This window comes from Perca flavescens, chromosome 12 (assembly GCF_004354835.1).
Source record: "Perca flavescens isolate YP-PL-M2 chromosome 12, PFLA_1.0, whole genome shotgun sequence".
Classification (NCBI taxonomy): domain Eukaryota; kingdom Metazoa; phylum Chordata; class Actinopteri; order Perciformes; family Percidae; genus Perca; species Perca flavescens.
The window spans coordinates 15,132,028-15,154,739 of record NC_041342.1 but is presented as its reverse complement, the minus strand read 5'-3'; the positions used below and the strand labels follow the sequence as shown (position 1 = coordinate 15,154,739).

Here is a 22,712-nt window from a genome sequence, read left to right as displayed (position 1 = left end):
CTCTCTCACTTCTTCCTCGCTCTACCACACACACACCGGCTGGCTCGACGCACACACCAGCGGAGAAGTATAAACAAACATCAGCTGCGTGGAGCGCCTTATTTAGGTGCCACTTAAATGCCTGCGCTTCTCTCGGATGATCCGAAAACGGACCTTAGAGGGAACTCAACTGAAACATCCGCCGCACGGGAGGCTAGTTAACAAACACTTGGCATTAGCGTTAGCTAGCTAGTTAGCGCTACACCTGACAGCAGGTAACGTTAGCCTACCGTTAGCTAGCAGCTAACCGAGCATTTTAACCGAGTAAAAAATGAGGTTAAAATGCTGACAGCTAAACAGTGAAGAGTGTGTCTGTATTTCACTTGAGATAACTGTAACACCAGACTGTAGCTGCCGTTGTCTGAAAAACAGCACAGACTGAGCCTCGCCAGCCTCTGCTGTATTCAAATAAATTGTAAAATACGCTTTCCCATACAGTGTTTGGCCCATTGACACACACACATATATATATATATATATATATATATATATATATATATATATATATATATATATATATATATATATAAGGTTTGGCCTCGCCAGCCTCGTGCTGCATTCAAAGTAATTGTAAAATACCCTTTTCCCAGCCAATGTTTTTTTTTTTTTTGTTGTTGTCGTTAACAGGAATTTACTGGTGAAATAAGATATTGTTATAAGTTATTGTTATTACATTTTTAATAAATCATTACATTTTATATATATATATATATATATATATATATATATATATATATATATATATATATATATATATATATATATATATATATATATATATATATAATTCTTTTTCAGTTTAGGCAACATTTTAAATGTATTGTTTTAGCACTGGGAAATAGGAAATCTATTTTTGATGCGTTTTCCCATAACTTTGGTAATTTTACATATGTTTAAAAATATCGAAATTAATATCGATATCAAAATATTCATTATCGATTATCACATTTTTTTCAATATTGTGCACCCCTACCGGGCACTATCCAAAACTTTTGCCAATGGAAAGCAAGCAAGTTGAGCCGAGCCATACCATGCAGTGAAAATAGCAGTAGCTTCTTAATCCTACAAACATCCTCTTGTTCCCAGATGTTCTCAAACAAACAGGTCTATGGAGATAGAAGGGGGTGCCTCGCCCTCTGGGACTGAGGTGTTGATGTGTGAAATGTGTCAAGCTGTACTTTGTGTGAAGGTGATAAGACAATGAGGTACATGTTTGCATGGGAAATAGAAGGGATGTTCATGCGTTATCGCTGTCTGACACTGCATAGCCTACATGTGTCTGTGTGTCCTTACTTTGAATCGTGTTCAGCGTGAATGTGCTGAGTTTGCCATGTTGTCTTGGTTGTCCCAGGTGGAGCATTTTATTGAGCGCTTTTAATATTTTGACTGCCAGGGAGGCTGAGGCAAACAAAAGGTTCAGCAGTCTAAACATCAAACAAGGAAGAGCCGGAGAGTACTTTTTTGTTTTAATTCGGTGGGGCTTTGAGAATGGCGATGTCGCTCTGTTCTGTTTGGTCCACCACTTTGGTCCAGACTGAAATATCTTAGCAGCTATTGGATAGATTGCCATCAAACTTTGTAAATTAATTTATGCTTCCCAGCAAATGACTCCTACTGACCGTCCCTTGTAGCGTCACAATGATTTTATTTGTGGTTCTGCGTAAAATGTCTCAACAGTTATGAGTTCACATTCATGTCCCCCTGGGCATGAAATATACTAACTTTGATGATCTCCTGACTTTTCCTCAAGCACCATTATCATGTCAAGATTTCAATTTGTCAAACACTTATTTTTGGTTTATATCCAAATACCTGCAAACATTCCCATGATCCTCAGTTGTACTTTGTGTTTAGTGCTAATTAGCAAATTTTAACATGCTAAAAATGAAACAGGCTAAACATGAGGATTAGCATTGTCACAGTGAGCATGCTGCTGCTAGCACAGTTGCATTTATTGTTCTAGTTTTGTCCAAAGGTGCTTGATTGATAAATTGAAGGTAAATAAATAAATTCATGTTATTTGGATTTAATTGTTATGCATCTCAGATGGGTTAGGCCATTTGTAAATGTGTGGAATTCAAAAAAAGAACACAGAATTGTAATTATGTGTAATGTACTAAACTATTACATATCTATATAAACTAGTATATAGCTTTATCAATAATTCACACATAATTTGTGTGTGTGTCTGTACATTTGTTTTTTGTGTTCCAGAGTGCTGAGGAGTGCTTCCAATTCCTCTAGGAAAAGCCAACTGCTGCTGCTCTGTGTCAGACACTGAACATCCATCAGCTTAAACAGCTCAGTAGAGGTGATTTCTCTACTTCTTCTCTTTCACCCCATGTCTGCACTAATCTCAGGTGGTGATGTAGCATTAAGGACCAGAGCCAGAGAGACTCAGGGGGGTGCTCAGGGAAAATATGTTGCTGTGGCCCAGGTGACCATGAGATGTCCCTCCATCCCCAGAAAGAGGGTGGAGTGGATAATTAATAGTTTGATGGATGCCCTAAAATTCTCGTACCACATCTCTCTTAAGCATGTCACTTGGAAGGACACACACACACACACACACACACACACACACACACACACACACACACACACACACACACACACACACACACACACACACACACACACACACACACACACACACACACACACACACACACACACACACACACACACACACACACACACACCCCTCAGTCCAGTAAAATACATCCTGAATCCAAATGAGGTAACAGCCTGCAATATCTTCCCTATCAAACCATTCTTAGCCTTTGCCCCTGGGGACAAGGGAACTAAACAGCTCTCTGCTATTAAAGGGCATTGTACAACTCCAGATATCAGGTCAATGCATTACCATCCACCTCCTGTAGGGGCAGTGTTTGAATCATAGACCGTATATTAATGGACAGCGCATGTGTGACGTCACCCATTGGTTTGTGGAGATCTGCTATAGGTCGGATGGTTGCGGATGTGACGATTTTAGACAAGAGGGAAGAGTGAGGGAGGAGCCATGTTACGTTACACACTTTCACTGGCAATCACATCATAGCCACGCCCTAAAACACCCCCTTCTTTAATCGCCGATTTTAAAATCAATGATTGCAGAAGACTTAAAACTAGCGATTGAGACCATAAACTCATTATGAAAATGTTTACTAAGGTCATAAATCAAGTGAGAAGTGGGTCACTTTCTCAATGACTTCTACAGAAACCAAACTCCTTTTGCAACCGCATGTGTCGCCCCCTGCTGGAATTCAGATAGAATGCAGGTTTAAGGCACTTCCGCATTTGCAGCACTTTGCCGAACCGGATGCGTTGTCCATTAATATTAACAATCTATGGTGGGAATGCATTATGGCATGCTAAATGCTATGCTAAATTATCTTCTTTATTTTACTAGAATTTGACACTCTTGCTCTTCTGCATTTTCTATCATGACTTCATGCACAGTATAGGACACTTCATAATTATTTCCACATATCAGGCCATGTTAACCTGATGCAAATCTGTGTTTATGGGCAGAAGCAGAAACAGATGCAAAAGTGTAAATGTGTAAACATGCAATCGGAACTGATGCGCCTGTCAGCTGGAATGAGGACCTACAATGAGAAAGGCCCCATAATAGGTTGATTAATCAAATTGTGCAGCTATGAATTTTTAAATAAATGACTCATGTGCCCTTAAGTGAAAGAAATTACCACATTTTCTATCAGCTGCACCGTCCTTCACACCACCCGCTGCACTGTGAACATGCTTCATCATGTAATTCAATCAATATCCACTAAAAATATACCCAGATGCAGCGGAGAATTGCATTAGGGAAGCTTTGAATCTCAGGTGTTGGCATCAGTGTTTGAAAAAAGAAGATTTTCCCCAGTGGAAGGGTTGGACGCTGACATACATAGATGTGTGCTCCCCCTCTACTCTCCCCCTCTTTCCAGCTCCACTCCTGCTGCAGTTATGTAATGAATGTGTTACGAAACCTTACATAGGAAAACACGAGCCCACTGATCAGAGCACACACTCACAAACACACACAAACACACAGAGCTCTGTGAATTTAACCCCCTTGTTTGTGTGAGCGAATGCAAACGTTGTCACCGTAGTTGACAAAGGTGGCCGTGTGTTTGCACATGTGTTTGCACATGCACATGTTTGTGTGTGCGTACTATAAATTAATTGAATACATGGGTGTAAATCTGAGCATGATTGTGAGGCTGTTAAAGTGCACAGAGCTCGTAAATAAATTATTTAGTATGTTTGTGGGTAAGCGTGTGTATAAAACACATAAATAAAAGTACAGAAAGTAAATAATGAGGGTTCATAGTTGCGTGTTGCAGTACAACAAGCGGGAATACTGGGAGCTATGCTGGTCTAGAAAGGACTATGGCAAGAGAGAGGGGGATGGACACAAAGAGAGATGTAGGCTATAGGATGGAAAGGAAAGAGAAAACAAGATAAGGCAAAGCAGAGATGGCTAAGATGGAGGAAGGAAAAATATACTGATAGATAAATACGCTAATAAACAGACAGAAAAGGAAAGGAATTGGCTACAGTCATATCTGGTCACCTCTGGCAGAAAGACTCATGAGAGGAAAGAGCTGTAAGGCAAGGTGAGCTAATCAGTCAGCTGGAAATTTCACTATTAAGACACAAAACAGACTAAATACAGACACTACATTCTCTTGTGTTGACAAAATTAAAACTTAAAATTAAAAATTGTATAATTGTATAAGCATGCATGACCTGATATAAAGAATAAATACAGTTTATTACAACCTTGGCCTTGTAGTTTTGGCCATCATCTTTATCAATTATGATAATGTATGTAATCTGCATACATGCACAACTACAGCAGGTACAATAGGTCAAAGACCAGGCAAGAACGCAGTCTGTGAACTGTGATGGATGATTACAATGGACAGTTTTGGTATTTATTTTACTTTTCGCCTTGCGTTTCTTGCCTTGTCAGACTACTTTTTAGCATTGTCGCCTCATTCCGAAATCTCAGAAAATAACTTGTTAAGTATTATATCACAACTGATAGAAATCATGGCCAAAACTACCAAGATAAAACTGAAATAGTAATATGACGATATTATCCTTTGAAGAGCAAAGCCAGACACACAGCCCTATAGTGGCAGATTCCTTTAAACAAAAGCATTTCTTTCTCAGCAGAGATGCTGTAAGGTAAGGACAACGAAACGAGCAAGCTGTCTGACAATACCTTGCATCACACAGTGCCAGGCTTATTTAAACAATGATAATGCTTATCTCTTTATTCTTAAGGTTAACAGCTCAGAAAAGACTTTGATGTCTCTCTCACTTCCAGTGAGCGTCTAGTATCTTGCCAGCAAAAGGTCAGATGTATTCCCCATCAAACCCTCCAAGTGCTTATGTAACGCTGTTCCATGTAGATTGAGTTAAAATGGGTTATACACTTGTTTATCAGTGTGAAAGGAGATGGCTATTCCATGTTGGGAAATAATAAATTATCAGCAGGTCATGAATGCGTGAAAGGGGGGGGGAGGCTGTGCTTTCACACACAAAATAAAGCAAGCCTGCACACGTGTGAACTGAGTTACTGTTGTGTGATAGTGCCCAGTTATGTAACGTGTTTCCGTCTTACATGCGCACACACACGCACAAACGTATGCACGCACAGGTTATGCACATAAAGGTTTAAACTACCGTGTGTGCATATTTTAATGTTTCAGAGGGCAAGGAGGATCTCAGCGGAACTGAAATTTCTCATTTTTCCTACTTATCTTCCTCCATTACCCATTCCCTAAAGTATATGATGTCAGGCTTCAATATCTACAGCTGTCGTCCACAGTCTAACTCTTCTCTCCCTACTTTCTTCTGCTCAGATTTAAAGTTTGAGTGGTTTTATGTGGCGGTCTTTGCAGAGAATCACAATTTCTAGCCCAGCTTACTTGTGACCTGACCTCTCTTTCCTCACATTCTTACAAAGCCCTGGCCTTCTTTTGAAATCACTCAGTACGGGGCCCGTCCTGCTTAAGTGTCATTAGGTAGGTGGCTGATAATCTTCTCTGAACTCCCCAAAGAGGAAGAGAAGCAAAAAGAGAACTTCCACAAAAGGGACAGATAGTATAGTACATTAATATTAGTGTCCTATTCAGCCCTCCTCTGTGTTCACTGATTCCTCTCCAGCCCCCAGACTGGCACATCCATCCCCTGGCCCCACCCACAGCCCTCCACATGCCAGCGGTCCCTGCAGTGTGTCCTCAGCACCGCCTGTGCCATCACGCTCAAGGATATGCTGTTGACAGCTACGGGTCACTGCAGTCCAGGCACAGGGTGGCACATGAATGATGCAGTACTCGCCGTCAGTCCTACAGTCCAGCTCTCTCACTAACACACGAGGACACATAATCCGGCTTGATCACGGGCAATGCATGCCCAATGACACAAAGGCGGGCCGCAGCATGTAGTGAAGATGCAATTAAGGCAAATCCCAGAAGCCAATAAAGAATGTAAGTCAACATTGTGATAGATTCTCTGCCTGGACAAGCCTTTGCTCCTTTATACTTAGCCTGACTCAAACTTATTTTTTATGGATCAATGGAACTCCAGCTTAGTGCTTCAACAATAAGTCGATTTGTGGATTGACACAAAATTAATATACCTTATTGTTTAAGGTCTTATTTTTTCTACTACTTACATAGAGTTTGGGCACAAGAAAAGAAAGATAAGAACGGTATAAATCGATGCAGCAAAGGCCGAGATGTCCTGACTTTTGGTTCCTCTTATGAAGTTTCAGTTTCCTACACAACCCGTAATGCACTTGATAGCGTTAGACTTTCCCTGCCTGGTAAATTCTCATATTTATCAAACTCCATAGCCCCAGTTTGTGAAGATCCAAAGGTTTTACACATGTGCAGTGAAATGCAGGTTGGTATGCTCTTCATCAGACTATGGATAGTTCTCTCCAGAACCACAGCAGACCTTCTATAACTGTTTTCACAATGAATACTACTTCATGTTTTGTAAAATTGGTGGAGGGCCCCTTTAGTTCCAGCCTCTCAAATGGGAGGATTTGCTTCTTTTACACCTATAACTGGTCAGACAAAATAAGCTAATTGAAGACACCACCTTGGGTCTGGAAAAAAGTGATTGGCATTTTTCACATTTTTCTGTCGTTTAATATGGACCCAAATGATGTAAGAAGTTTCTCAAACACACACATTATCTCAAAATTCAGGACACCAAGGGTTGCTCATCAGCAGCGTCACTGTGTCACTTCAGCCTCCGCATTCTGTCACTCAGCAGTTGCTAATGGCCTGTATACAGCAGCAGCCTGTCTCTGCAGCACTCTATACAGCCTTAATAAAGTGTGGCGCCCTAAACTGTATGGCTTAAAGTGAGCGAGAAAAGAGAAGGGAGCGATGTATTGTCGTCTTAAGCACCAGTACAATAACCCCCTTCCAGACACAGAGGTTTAGGCTTACCCTAGCATTCAACCCCCCTGGGAAGTGCATCAGGGGAGGGTGAAATGTTAGAGAGAAGCGATAAAGGAGCGGGCTGACGACACCTCCCTCTGATACCGAGGCTAAAGAGACGAGATGAGAACGGTAATTGGCAAGCCAGTGAAGTTTTGATGTCACGTAAAAGGTGAAAGCTGAGTGTGGTGAAGTGTACATGCACGTAGTCACGTACACGAGTATGTGTGCGTGTGTGTGTTTGTGTTTATGTCAGTGATTAATTAGCTTGCAGGGACTCCCCCCTGTTTGTCGCCCTGGGTTTCCCTGTTGATTTGTAGCACTGCATTAATAATGCCCGTCGCTGATAGAAATGAAGCGGGGACATTTTACATTTAAACTTCACCACTCTCAATCTTTCTCTCCTCGTCACTCTCATGGTCCTTTTAACAAGATCATAGTCATGATCAATATTGCCTTTAACCAAAAGTGCTTCCCGAAGTGTCTTATTCTCAATACCAGCATCATAAATTCTCTTTTAGTAAATCTGACAGACAGCGGTACAGCAAGCAACAATGTCCAAAATCAGTCCCTTCACATACAGTAGGTAGGATCAAAGCAGATTATGCTAATATAGGGACAATGAACTTCACCTTGAACTTTCACAATTGAACATAATGGGCCCTATCTTGCACTCAGCGCAATTGCCTTTGTACACCGACGCATCATTCCTATTTTGCACCCGACGCACAGCGGACTTTTCCCTCCACAGACGCACGTCGGTAAAGTAGGGAAATATTTGCGCTCCCGGGGGCGGTTCAGCGAAAAGAGGAGGCGTGTTCCGGCGCAAACGTTCCTTGGTGCTATTTTGCAGTTTCAGAAAACAATTCCGCCACTGACCAGGAAAAACCTGGTCTAAAGTCAGTGGCACGTTATTCAGATAATATTTTAGGGGCGCATGCTTGGTCATAATGTAGCGTGTGCACAACGCTTATACACTTTGCTTCTCACATCTAAACGGACGCAGCAGTTCCCATTTTTGCAAACCATACATAATAACAAAGAAAAATATTACTGAAAATGTACTTCAGGTGTTTGGATAGATCAGGAGGCAATTTACAGTACAGTCCTCAAAACATTGCAGCATTCTTTGTGGCTTGTTGTGTTTTACACAACAATTCCCATGAATCATGTTGATGACATAAATGATGAATTATTAGAAGAATTAAGAATTAAGGAGATGTGATGAACTACGGTGGGATTGGACACTCCGGCGGAATCTGGTCCAGGAGTGGCATAATGCGCGATGCGCTCCTGGTGGAGCGGGTGGACGGAGATGGAGTGGGGGGGAGGAGGAAGGAGCACAACAGGAGCAGGTGGTGCGTTTGGAGGCCCACGCTCCATGGCTGCAGCAATCCTCTCAAGACTTGAGGAGACGCGCCCGAGAAGCCGCAGCACCATCGCCACCCGGTCAAGACGGGCATTTATTACTTTGCCGAATCCCGGATAGCTCCCGCTGGCGTGTGCCAGGCAAATCCGCCGTTATAATAGCAATCCGCCATGGAACAAGCGTGCCTGCTCTTAAACGGAATGAGAGATGACGCTCTGATTGGTTATTTTCACGTTACGCCCAAACCACACCTAGCTACTTCAGACCAACCCATTTTTGATTTGCGTCGGGCGCAAGACTCATTTATCCCGCCGGTATAATAGCAACAGCGGCAGAGATCCGCCCACAAAGCTACTTGCGTTTTGCGTTTCATACTTGCGTTTCAGATCGTTAAAATAGGGCCCAATATGTCATAAGCACAACTACAGGCCATTTGAATTGTTTTATCTGAGTGGAAAGTAAAAATCCTAAACTGAATTACCTTCTGTATTTCAGCAATCCCTCAAGCAATACTAATCTTGCTTAATTTCTGTATGTGACACATTTAATTAAAGAGTTTAATCTTATTTTTGACACTCAAAAATTGAGGCATTAATGGAGACTTTGCAACAACTCCACTACCCCAGCCTGAAGGCCAGCATGAATGTCCATTATAGGAGGACATTTAAAAAGGTCACAAAAGCGTGAAACTGCGGATTGTTTGTGTCGCAGCGCTGGGTGAGATGTGATACAATGACATTTGGCCATTTTTAGCATTGCATAAATAACTTCTCCCTAATTCATGAGCTGTGTTAAGTGTGCATTATACAGCTCTAAAGACCATGGTCTTATTTTGCAACACTGGAAACCCAGAGGAATTCAAGTATCAATTCTGAAAGGATTCATAGTGTCAGTAAGCTCAAATTAATAAAATAAATTCTAATACCATTGTGTGTGTGCCTGTTTGTGTGAACACATGTCAGCCAGTCAGTCGCTCAATCATGACGTCTTTTATCACACATTCATTTTCAACAATGTATTGAATTATTAACATTAGGGGTGGGAAAAAATGTTTTTATGCATCGTGATTTTTTTTGCAATGATTTTTAAAATATTCTTTTCCCTAGAATCAATATCTATATATCTATCTACATTTTTTTTTTACCAATGATTCACCTAAATATTTTCTGTATACAGTACCGCTGACGACGACTACATCATATCTATTTCCAGCTAAACAGACCAAAAGCAGAAAATGCTGTTATGTACTTCTTTAGAAATGAAATGAATGCCAGAATGATTAACATGTGATGTGCATTATTTTTAAAAAACAATTAGTTTTTAGAAATGTCTCATGACATATTGTGTCTAGAAGTGTATTATTCAACTTTTGTTTTTGTTAGAGAAGGAAAAGAAAATCGCAATACTCAATGCTATCAGATCGCAATACTTCTAGAATCGCAATAAATGAAAATCGCAACACAAATCAAATCGGCACCCATATATCGTGAAAAAAATCAAATCTGAACAAAAGCATACCGTCCCAGCTCTAATTAACATGGTAACACATAGCCTACCATGCAAGTATACAGTTATGTGTTATAAACGATATATGCTCACTTATAGTGTCTCGAAAAGATGGCATGTCAACTTTAGTTTTCCCCTGTATGTGATGGGACTTTATGTACTGTGTTCACATTGAGCATGTGCTACCAATCAACGAGTAGACAGATTCCTGAGTAGAGTAAAGCAGATTTAAGTAGGCGGCAGCAGCATTTTCATAGATGTGTTACAAGAATAGCAGTGGGGTGACCAAGAGACTGGGTGAATACCAGAGCAGTGTACTGTACTATAATATCATCAGGAGCGTGTGTGTGATTGGTGGGATGACTATTTTGCTGGGCGGATCGACAAACTGCCGCCCGCTTGGGGCTCCTGTCTGAACTTGTTTTGCTCATAAACAAGGATATGAAAGTGCCATTTGATAACACAAATACACCAAAGCTGACACACTTCTTTTCAAACCTTTAACTGCTAGAGAAATATGCAGTGAGTTTAATCAGTTGGCCCACTTAAACCTAATCTCTGTAAATAACTCTAAACTCTGTGACAATGCACTCTGTTGGTTGCAGTTTGCCCACAAATTTGGCCCAGCTGATTCAAGGGTCTCATTCATCATAATGCATTATGCATGATGCAAGGGAACTTCTTTATATGAGCAGTGTGTGGTGACAATGAAACAATTTGTATCGCTGATTGGAATTATTAAGCGCTAATCCACAATGAAAGGCAGTCAAACCACTTCCAGTTTCCACTGAGGGTAGAGCACAGACACACGAATAAGCAAATTGCTGTTATTGTTAACCTCTAATGCCATTCATTATCAGAAGCTATGAAGGACTTTCGTAGCTTAACTAAATCTGACAAGGAGCCACTGATGTTGCAGGCATCCAAGTTGTTCTGGGAGACTGTATATTAAAAGGTTGCCATGTTAAGGCATTCGTTTGATGGTGAAAAAGGAGTAATAAGGGGATTCATACAAGGGAAGAGCACAAGCAATAATAAAAGGCAAACAGTGAGTGTTATTTCTCCATTCCAGCTATTCTCCCCTTCCATAAAAGTATTAAAAAATGCATCTGATGGGCAGTAGTTGCCTCGGGGTAACTGAGAAGGAAGTTGTCCATGAAGACAGCAGCTACAGAGTCAGTTGTTCTTTAATCCCACAGTAGAACAGGCCACAAAGTAATCAGACCCCAGATCTGTGGTTAAAGTTACAAGCAGTCTAGTTCAGAGCAGAGAGAAAAGAGGGAGAGACAGAGAGGAAGCCTTTCACACAAGCAGAAAGGGGGGGGGGGAATTAAAGGGCCGATCTCTCCAGATGATGCACAGGGACAGGACGAATGAATGAATGAGATTGTGATGTTGTTGCACATTCCCCGTGCCCCACGTGCTCACTTTTCTCTTTCTTCTCCTTCTCCCCCCTCTCTTCTTTCCTTTCCTTTTGTTTTGTTTAAAATTTAACAAGGTCTGAAACAGTGGAGGGCTGAAGCGGGCATCCAGGGTGTTTTGGCTCAGCTTCATGTCACATGCAGGGGCCATGTGAACACAGTGGCACTGACAGAGAGAGAGAGGGTGGGGGCAGTGAGAAGAGAGAGGGATAGTGAGAAAAAAAAAGAACTATAGAGGGGAAGTCTTTAACCAGAGCGACTGGGAAGCAGTGAGAGCTAGAAGTCCAGCGAGAGTTAATAAAATGACTGCATTTATGAGAGACACGCCACAGACAAAACAGGAACTAGAAACAGAATAAGAATGACTAAAATAATAAGCTTGTGCAATAAAAAACAGAATAACATGCAACGACAACATGTGCAACATAACTTCCTGGTACAGCAAGTGACCGCTCCACTTCTTTTTTTTTCCAGGGCCTGGGTGATTATCACACTGCACAGCTAAAAGCAGGAGACAAGAAAATTAGGAATTGAGATTGGCTGCACGTGCAGTTATGTCTCCAATATAACAATCCTGTAATAAATCCTATGGTTATGAAGCTTATAAAGTTTTAGGGCTAGCCCCTATTTGTTTTGTTTTTTGAGAAATATGTTTTTGATTTGAATATTAGAAGTACCTCTCTACACAATGCATTCCAACACACAGTGGTCCATTGATTTAAGTGCTACACTACGTACAATTTTATTAGTTGTACTTGAATATGTCCATTCTTTGCTACTTTATACTTCTACTCCACTTCATATTACAGAGAAATCCTGTACAGCTGTAGTTACTAGTTACTTAGATTAAGATCTTACATACAAGACATATGATTGCATTTTAAAATATGATACATGGTTATAGATTAAACCAGCCAACAGTATATAAAGTGGTTAAAATGAGCTCCAGTCTGACCAGCTGCAGTCTGTCTGCGGTTTGTGTTTAGAAGACAGCACGCAGTGGGTTTTTAGAGCATATTTGAGGAACGCAATGCTTTAAACTATGAATTATAGCAGCTTAAGTATATTTTTATGATAGTACTTTGGAACTTTTACTTGTGTAAATGTTACTTGTGATTACGTATTTTTACATTGTGATGTTGCAGCACCACCACTTACAAAAGACTCATTTGTTACACAAACTTACACAAAGATAGGATGTATTGCAGGTCTAACTGTACTTAATTAGGCTGCGAATTTGTAGCTATTAAACACAATGTAAGATGTGGAAAGGTAGCAAACATTTGGAATTGCAGCATCTAGCCTGCAAGGCAAGGCAGCTTGAACGCAATAATGATGTGCTGTGGATATACCTTCAGGATCAAAGTATGGAACCTGTGCATTAAACCGTAACAGTAACTGTGCAAAGCATGTACGTCTATGGGGTTGTGGCAGTGTCCTTCGGTTTTCTTTCAAAGCCTCTCTCTAAAAAGACACACTTGAGGAAGTATCATTCTTGTGCTTCAGCCTTTTTGGAAGGAGATGAACTTTAAACTAGGTCATTTCATATCACCAACTCTGCCGCTTTCTATTGGAGCAGAGTCCATAGAAACGAGCTCAGCTCCACCCAAACACACCTTATCTACCTGTGTCCAGATGACACAAACAAAGATTCGGGACAGTTTGGTAACGCTTTGAATTCCTATCACAAAATAGCCTACTATTCGATAAACACTTCATCTAGGCTACTTAGCCTTTTGTATCTGCGGTGCAGGAAGGTGCCTCTGTAAAAACAAAATCACAAATAAAACAGCTTCCCCAAAACTGATCCTTTTGTAATTACTAAATGTGTGTAAAAAAAAAAAAAAATGTAATTCTAATACATTTGAATTATAAACACAATGCAAAATAACCTCTCTGGAGACTCGAGCTTTGTAAAGCAAATCATTTTAAGCACCACTGGAGCGCTGGTATTTTAAAACCTCCCATCCAGGAATTGACACAGTTCTGTCCTGTACACAAGCAGGCAAGCAGGCCCTGTGTTCCCTAATCGGAATGTTTGGGCCTCTTTAATGTTGAGAGTTGCAGATGTTGTCTGGTATTAGGCTGTGCTGCTGCTGATCAAAGCTGCAGAGAGTGAGCCCCTGCTGGCCTGCCTCTAAACCCCCCCACTCCCTCCCCCCTCATTCATACAGTATGGTGAGGGCAGGGACTGGTGCTCAACTCGGGTACAGTCAGCCTACTCCATGACCCCACTGGGGAAACCTTTTCACTGCCTTGGCTCGTGAACACCAGATACTGCAACCCTCCGAGGTTTCTGGGGAGCATTCGGCAAGGGCAGTTTGACAGACTGCTGAGAGGCCGGGCTGCTCCCATAAGGCAGGCTGCTAACCTTCTCTACCCCCTCTCCCAATTTCCTATCTCAGAATGTGCCGCCAGGCAGACACAAATGACATATCAGCATGACATTGTTCAGCCTAGATTTAGCTGCTAACCACAAAGAAATGAGAATTTCAATTGCATATACCTCTGTTACTTATTTCCACCGGGGGCATGAACCAAACACATCTGTGCACCAAAGCATGCACATTCACACACAGAGAAGACAGTGAGAAGAGTGCTAGACCTGTAGAAATAATAACCTGAGCGGTTAGTTTTTTGCCTTTTATTATTATTATTAATATTTTGTAGAGGCGATTATGAGGGTGACCAGTAATTCTTGGGAGTGAAACGCAATAAGCTGGTGAGAGATAAAGAGATATGGGAGGATAAATGGAAACTGTCAGATGGTGTGAGGGAGGAGATGCGAGGAAAGATAGTGAGAGAAGAGGGAGGGGGATCGATCATGAGAGAAATTGAGAGAGGGAGGAAGATTCGGCGCGAGAGGACGGTGGGAGGATGTCAGCCAAGAAGGCGATCTATATTAGACAGCAAACAGTTCCCCTGGCTTTAACTGCTACAAGCTGAAACCACCGTCCTCTCCATGTCTGCCTCAGTAGACACACACGTGTGAATCCTCAGAGACACACACACATCCACCTCCACGCTGAGGCTGTATGACCACATTTCATTTAAGACCACGTCTACACGTGTAGCTCGCACGTGGAGACATGAAATGCATAAATCTATTCTTTGATTGCACGCTTTTTACCTTGGGCGCACACACGCAGTAGCGAACGCAAAAAACCTCAGCGCACACCGACACATGCGTATTGGATTTGAGCTCTAGAACGTGTGAAATCTGATTACACAATTACATAATGACTCAGCAATAGGCCATTTAGAAAGACCATTAGCGGTCAGGCGAGGACCTGGATGTGACAAAGGATGAGGCAGCCTAGTGCCTCACTCCTGCAAAGTCCTCCCAGGAGTGTTTGCATACATGGAGATGCGGTAGTTTTGGTTAACTAAGCCACGTTTTATAGATTCAAGTCCAACTGACACTCAAATATTGCAATTAATAAATCCCTGGAGAGTAACACATCATTTGAATAGCAAACTTTCATTCAAACTAAGCTACTAGGAGGGATCCCCATGTAGCTATCAGGATAACCAATGACCAACGATAAGAAACCGACGAAAAAACAATGACAACATTTGCACCGACTGTTCTCCTTCTGCCTTTAAAATGTTTTCATAGAGATGCGAGTGTGGGAGCAATCTGGCGCGCTGACTGTACGAAGAAAGCAACGTGGCACATACCAAACTGTGGTTTTCTGCTTAATAGCTGCAACAGCCTGCTGGAGAAAGTTGGGAGCTTCATTAAGCCTTTAAACCCTGCCGAGTGCCTTAAGTCATCACGTCACCAACCGCTGCCTCCTCAGAGAGGGCCCGAGGTACGAGTGGAAAGATCTGGCATTGAGATTCCTCAAAGCTTTTAGGGTAATTGAACTATTAATTAGTAATCTAACTTATCCTTGTCTTCTTAAAATGTTAACATCTCATGTCTACATGGAACATAGACATCCTATCAGCAGGACTCCTGGTGTTTCCATTACTCATGCCTCTGTTGAGATTTTTCTCTGGTTATACTGTAGATTGAGTGCTTCTAATATTAATAAAAACCTTATTTGAGTAACAATTTAAAGCCAAAAGTGTATCAAAGCCATACGTGTATTGCAGTTTTATATATTTCTATGATGTCATTTGACAATACACAATATTGTGTTCATTTTATTTGTTTTAGTCCCCTGATAGTCCTGTGGTCGTCTGCTAAAACGTGACTCAAAATTAAGTTTGAGAATGAAGCGGCTCTTGTGAGAAACAAGAGAAGATTTATAGAGAAACACAAAGAAAGTAAGCAAGAAGTGAAAAAGTATGAATACTCTACTGTAAGTACACATTTGAAAGGATTTTTTTTTGTCTTTCAAAGTCTCAATATGAACACACTGTTTTGGTCATTTAAAGATGCTGTGGATTTAAGAAGGTGATGACAATATATAATCGTTGCAATGTTAGCCTTAGATCTGTACTGCAGCTAGGCCCTAAAGCAATACAATAGTAAGTTATTATTTGACTACTATGTAATTTTAAAAAAAAACTGAGAAATAAGGGTTCCCATTACTAATCATGATCACAACTTTTGTGAAATTATAATTATTATATAATTATATAACTTTCACCAAAGTATTACCATAAATGTGCAAAGCTATAAAACGTGTAAACAGGTACATTCAACGCTTTTGTTAAAGCAGAGCCATTATCTGCAACATTCCATTAGATATCTCTGCTTTTATTAGTTCTGCATGAACAACTCCTCCTGCCAAGTTCACCTTGCTGGCAGATACTGAAAACAACATGGGAATTACCTGAAAATTGGGTGCAGCATGTTAAAGCTGTTTTCGACCCTGACTTTGTTTCACAGAAACAAAGTCTTGAGCTATAAACCTGAGTGGAGCTGAAAAGGGATTAATACCTTGACAGTTTCCAGGCCAGTATGTGCCAGTGGTCATTCTTTTTATTTCATAAAAACAAGCCAAATCTTAACACCATTTACCTTTATATTAACATGCAACTGCTTTTAAAAAAAAAAAAAGAAGCATGCATTTCAACTTTAATGGGGTAAGTAGAAAGCTCTCAAAAAGCAGTGGGTACGAAGTTCATGGATGTGAGTTTTTGCAAAGCTGAGTAGACTAATGAATCTAAATAATTGAGTGTGCTGCTTTGGTTTAGTTAGGAACTCTGGGTCCTCCACCTCTCTAGGGAAGCCCTGTGCCACTATATGTTAGAGTCTCTCTCTCTCTCTCTCTCTCTCTCTCTCTCTCTCTCTCTCTCTCTCTCTCTCTCTCTCTCTCTCTCTCTCTCTCTCTCTCTCTCTCTCTCTCTCTCTCTCTCTCTCTCTCTCTCTCTCTCTCTCTCTCTCTCTCTCTCTCTCTCTCTCTCTCTCTCTCTCTGCCCTACCCTTTTACCTGAATGGGCAATTAAATCAAGGCTATGACTCAAGTGTACAATTAGAAAAATCTGTTTTTACTCTTGAGGAAGTGTACTCCTATTTACAGTGTTGGCATTTTGGGCCTCTCAGCAAGAATGTGAATGTATTGATTATATGAGTCTGTGTATGTTTTTGTTTTTTTTACTCTTTACCCTTGTACTCAAACTCTAATAAAGCTGGCTAGGCATTACAAGAGGCTCCTGTGTGGGCAGCCCTGAAAGGATCACTCGTCAGCCTGCCAAAGAGGACAGCGGCCCTTTGATCTAGGCAGCCTTCTGTACATGTGTACGTGTGTGTGTGTGTGTGTGTGTGTGTGTGTGTGTGTGTGTGTGTGTGTGTGTGTGTGTGTGTGTGTGTGTGTGTGTGTGTGTGTGTGTGTGTGTGTGTGTGTGTCTAGCAGGGCAAAGTGAGTCCTCTCATCTGGCCACTGCAGAGTCTATGCACTCAAACCATGACCTGAACCCTTCAAAGTCAAACTGGCCTCCGCATTGTCCAAAGGATCTGGCAAAATGCATCTTAGCAACTGTTCGACTTAACAGCCTATTCCCATCATTCTCCTGCTTCCCAAATCCCGCTGAGTGCCTCTTTGGTCAATCTTTTTTAAGATACAGTACATTTTACTGGCTGCTCATGTACTTAATAATATAGGTTATATAGCATCAACATTTCACAGTGCTCTTATTGAGCGACTGGGCAATATGACAGTTTAGATACTGGACTTCCTGTATTAAAGTCCTCTTTGCATGCACAGGCACGCAGAAAAAAAGGCCCTTGGTGTGACTGAGGTCTACAGTTGTGGCAGCTGTGTCTCAGTCAGCCAGCAAGTCAGCTGAGACTGGCCCTATCTCTACTATCTAGGCAGGACAACCATTCAAAGGCAGCGCAATATGTGTCGCTGCGGTATCCCCTCGTACACCGCGTCCCCCTAACCCCCTCGCTCTACTTCCTCCTCAGCAGACGTGACTGACATTCTAGACGAGCCAGCGTACATTCCTCACATGCTTCCATCGTGTAAGGAAAGAGAGGAAGAGTAGGCCAGACATGTCACCAGTCAGCGCGGCTTTCTCTTTACAGTGCATGCATCTGTGAGTGCTCTTCTGTGTCCTTCTCTATATGACTGAATGAGAATTAGGCCTTTTGTGCAGACTGCATACTGAGTGCTGCGTAGTGTTATTGGCTGTGTGTGTGTGGGGGCTGGAGAGAGCTCAGGTGACCACAGTTAAGCTGTCTCACATGGGATGTGGAGGCGTCGCCCTCCGAGGGGCATCAGGGCTACTTTTGCCCGCCTTTAGCGGCGGCTGCTACTGCTGGTTGAGCTCAGCTGACTGCACAGGCTCGTGTAGAATTCATTTGTTTTTTTCCCCCTAAATGCACATCCACCCACATGAGTCCCAGTGTGCATGCTCATACATCCTGCCATATGATGCTATTGAAATGAAATCATTCTACCTCAAGCAAACCAGTATTCAAGAGCACAAAAGGTCATGACGCGCATGCGACTGTGAACGTGAATAGGAGGGCATGTGGCCATTTTCAGCTTCGTATTGAGTGACCTCTGGTTCAACTGCCTCTTGTTGGACAGGAAGAGTGTTAGCGCCTCTCTTTTCCATACTTCCAACAAACTGTTTCTCCTCAACTGTCCTCACCAGACACTCAGTTTCACCCCCCTCCCAATTTTTTTTTAAAACAAAACAGCAATAGCAGCAGTGGTGGAGGCAGTGGCGTGGTGAAGAAAAGGGCTTCCTGAGCTTTTGGAGGAGCACGTTAACCCAGCTTGGCAGGCAGTTAGTTAGTGTGACAGTAGCCACGCTGGATGCCAATAGGATAGGCACTGTGCAGCATCTCAATGACCAGAATTCACTGGGTACACAGAGAGGGTTTATGGTCCTCCCACCCCTACTCTCCATCCAACCACAAAGGCATTCAGCCTTTTCATTAGGATGATAATGGGGCAAAAGCCGGAAAGGGCCCCATGTCCGAGCACCATAAGTTGTGGTGATGGCTTTGTGGCGATGTCATGCGTGTCCATGGGAGCACAGTGTGCTGCTACGGACCGACAAAGACAGTCCAGGACAGAAGAAGAAAAAAAAAAAAAAAAAAAAAAACAGACCTGAAATTTTAAAGGATGTCCCTGAGGCAAGGTCGATCTGGCAAACCAGCAGCTTTTACACCCTGACCTCACTCTGACCCATTCATCCACCACACAGTTAAACCTGAACATGGTAAACCATCACTGGAAAACACACTCAGGCTAAAAGACTTTTAATAATAACCCTATAAATTGCTGCCGCAGTTATCAGTAAAGGTCTTGAGCTGCACTCACCTTGACTGACAGCATTCACAATGCGGACAGCGGACAACAATAGCAGGGACATGGGTCTGTTCTTTTCAGTCCTACAAGAATTTCCATTAAGACTCTGAGCTTACGCCACTAACTGTGTGCTCCCACCGCTCTACCCTCTTGTGAAAATGAAATTCTGTCTCAGCAAAAAAAAGAAAATAAACTGTTGCTTTGCTCTATTAGTACAATGTCACAATGCACCCCTGTCCTGCATATTTGTGCATGTCTGCCTCATTTTGTGATAGGATACAGGTTGTCAACCTGTTACAAACACTACACTAAGGATCTGCAGTCCAAACTATGTAATTTGCAACAGAGAAGGCCTCAACAAGTCCCAGAATGAGCAGAAACCTGATCATGAGAGAATGTGATTCTATCTGAGTGCATCATTTCACTTACCTGCATAGAAACGTAACAAGGAGCCAATTTCCGTGTTAAGCCCTTCCTCTTGAACTCTCCACGGGTCCTTAAATCCAAGCTTAAAGAGAAAGTCATTCTGGATCTGCAGAGGACTCTCATCTGGGCTAAGCCTCCTGACAGCCTCACCATGCAGCTGAACATACAGTGTGGGGCTGGAATCACAGGAATCTCCACTGTGTTCTGCTGTCAGCCCTGATTTTACAGCAACTTGGCCACAGTCTGGATCTTGGATATCAGGTGTATTACCTGTAGAACACTCTCTTGACAATGAGCCGGCACTACTGCTGGGTGGCAGGCTGCCCAGACTGTGTGGGTTGAGTCTGCTGTCTGGTCCCATATTGTTTGCCATGTCGTTTAAATGTCCTATGTTGCACAATTTGTAGTTGGCAGTGACAGCACTGATTCCATTGGTGTGATGTTGCAAGATGGGGTCCATGCTTGTGCTCGACGCAGGAAAGTCGAGGTCCAAATCGTCCGAGGAGCTGCCATACATGTCGTGGCCCTCTGTAGCACTATCAAATGAGGGGCTGAGGATGGATGCCTCTGTGCCCAGGACCATGTCATCGCTGAGGGAGTCCCTGTGCTCGCTGAGCGTGGCCCCGGAGCTCAGGTCATCAAACGCACTGCTCTCCACATCTGAGCCAGAATTTAATCCATAGCTGTCCAAACAGTTCCTGTGCTCCGAGTCATCATCATTGAGGGTCTCCATGTTAGAGTTAGAATTTAAATCTGACAGTAAACAGGCTATGTTGTCTTGTGACTCTGATTCTGGGGTGAAAAGTTTTCTATCAACGTCCTGTTGCTTTTGCCTCTCATCTGCATTCTCCATGAGCAGCAGTCTCAACCTGCCACTTGGATGGCCCCTTAATTCTGTGGATTCCAGGGGAGTCAGGTGGTTGCATTGCATACTCGAGTCTTCATTCACCTTACATGGGTTATCATTATATTCATACTTCACATTGCAGTTGCCATTTTGGTCAGTCTTGGGGTTATCTTTACAAAAAATGCGCATAACAGAGCTGGACTTACTGCAGAGTTTACTCAGACGGAGCGCCACCTCGCCGGCTGTGGTGTCCATAGTGCAAAGAACCGGCTTGGGATATGAGGGCGTCAGTTTGTCGTGGACATGTATGGAGCCCCGGTGGAGATCTGCTCTCACCCACTCGCGATCTGCGGGCTGCAGCTGCATGTTCTGTCGGTGCTTCAGCAGAGTCTTCCTATCCAGACTCCGAGTGTGTAAAGACGCAGAGGACAGGGCCGAATTCATCTTGGCGGTGACAGCTGAGGTGGCGGCGGTGGCTGCAGCTGCGGCGGAGAGGTTTCTCTTCAAGCGCCTCCGTCTCAACAGGAGAGCGCTCGAGTTGCTGGCTGAGCCCCGGCCATTAGACGCCACAGATCGGTTTGACGCACTAACATTAGATCCCGCTGAAGCGGAATGAGAAAAGCTATTCCCATTCTTTGCGTCTGAATGTCCACCGCCATCATCCGCTGGACTCCCCCGGGCGACAGACAGTCCGCTGGGCTTCTTCATTAACTTGGTCGCGCCTCCATCGGACACACCATCCTGAGCGACAGCCTGCACGCTTTCCATCTCTGCCAATGAAAAGTCCCCCACTCTAAATAAATAACGGTGCGCACTTGGTTACACCTACAACCACTACATTTAAAAGCGTGCCCACCGTGGTAAATGTCCGCCAACTGGGCGGTGTTGCTGACTTCCACTAGTAGTCATTCACTTCTTGCCTTCCTTTCCCTGTCGGAGTCTCCTCCGCTGCTCCTAAAAAACATTTTACCGATTAAATTTGCTGCGAAGAGGCTGGGCGCGCGGAGACGTGACTGTGCGTCCCATTTGGACTGAAATACAGCGCTAGAATATGAAATGAACGTCGGCCGACCTCCTACGCAAATGCTGACTGATATATATTCATGAGGACACAAGATGGGGGTCGCTAACAACAACGCAGTGGATTGTGGGAAGTGTATTGCGCCAGAAAACGTACTGCTGTCACCGCTGCAGGGAAGAAATGATGTCATGAATACATTTCCCAAGAAGCTTTTCTTCAGTTTCAGTCAAGTGAGGCGGTGAGCAGATGAGAGGCGTAAACATAGCTCGTATAAAATGTTTGGTGTGCAGCTACAGAAGTGCTCTTATCTGCTGTAGTGTGTTATCTCTGTATGCTAACACTGCAAAAAAAAAAAGCTCCCATATCACTCAATGTAGTTACGTTACTGCACACGCAGACAAAACTTATCAGCTGTCAACTGTTGAATATGAGAGAAACGTTGAACTGTCATTTAGGCTATTAGGGTTCCGCTTCATTAAATTCGGCTTCATAGCAATTCGCTGTATGTCTATTTATTTTAGACTAGTGGTGACGAGGCAAATAACTTCAGCACCCTCTCATCAGGACGCCATTTCACAAGGCCATTGCTGGCTCAGATGCGCCTATATTCTATTGTGTTTCTCGCCATCTAGTGGCGCAAACCGCAAAGCTTGACCTAAACTTTTTCTCCTGTTGAGGACACAGCGACCCTGACCAAGGGGAAAGCTGGTGGTTTTATATTTGTTTTATTTTTTTCAGGTCACCTTCTTTTAAACTTAACTTTAAGCCAAACGGGGTTGTACTATTATTAGACGTGCAAATCCAAATTTAGGCTGTATTGTCAAGTATATTAAGGTTTGCAACGCTAAATCCAGAACATTTACAAACTGACTTTTGTAAAAATGCTG

General features: G+C 42.7%; 1 protein-coding gene across 1 annotated transcript in view; it reads right to left on the bottom strand.

Annotated features, from left to right (window-relative positions):
- Positions 1-21,892, bottom strand: part of phlpp1 (PH domain and leucine rich repeat protein phosphatase 1) — a 48,784-nt gene extending 26,892 nt beyond the window's left edge. Inside the window, exon 1 of the mRNA XM_028593824.1 lies at positions 19,961-21,892. Coding sequence (XP_028449625.1) covers positions 19,961-21,572 — 1,612 coding nt within the window. The 5' untranslated portion in view covers positions 21,573-21,892. The remainder of the gene's footprint in view (positions 1-19,960) is intronic.
- Between the last annotated feature and the right edge of the window lie 820 nt (positions 21,893-22,712).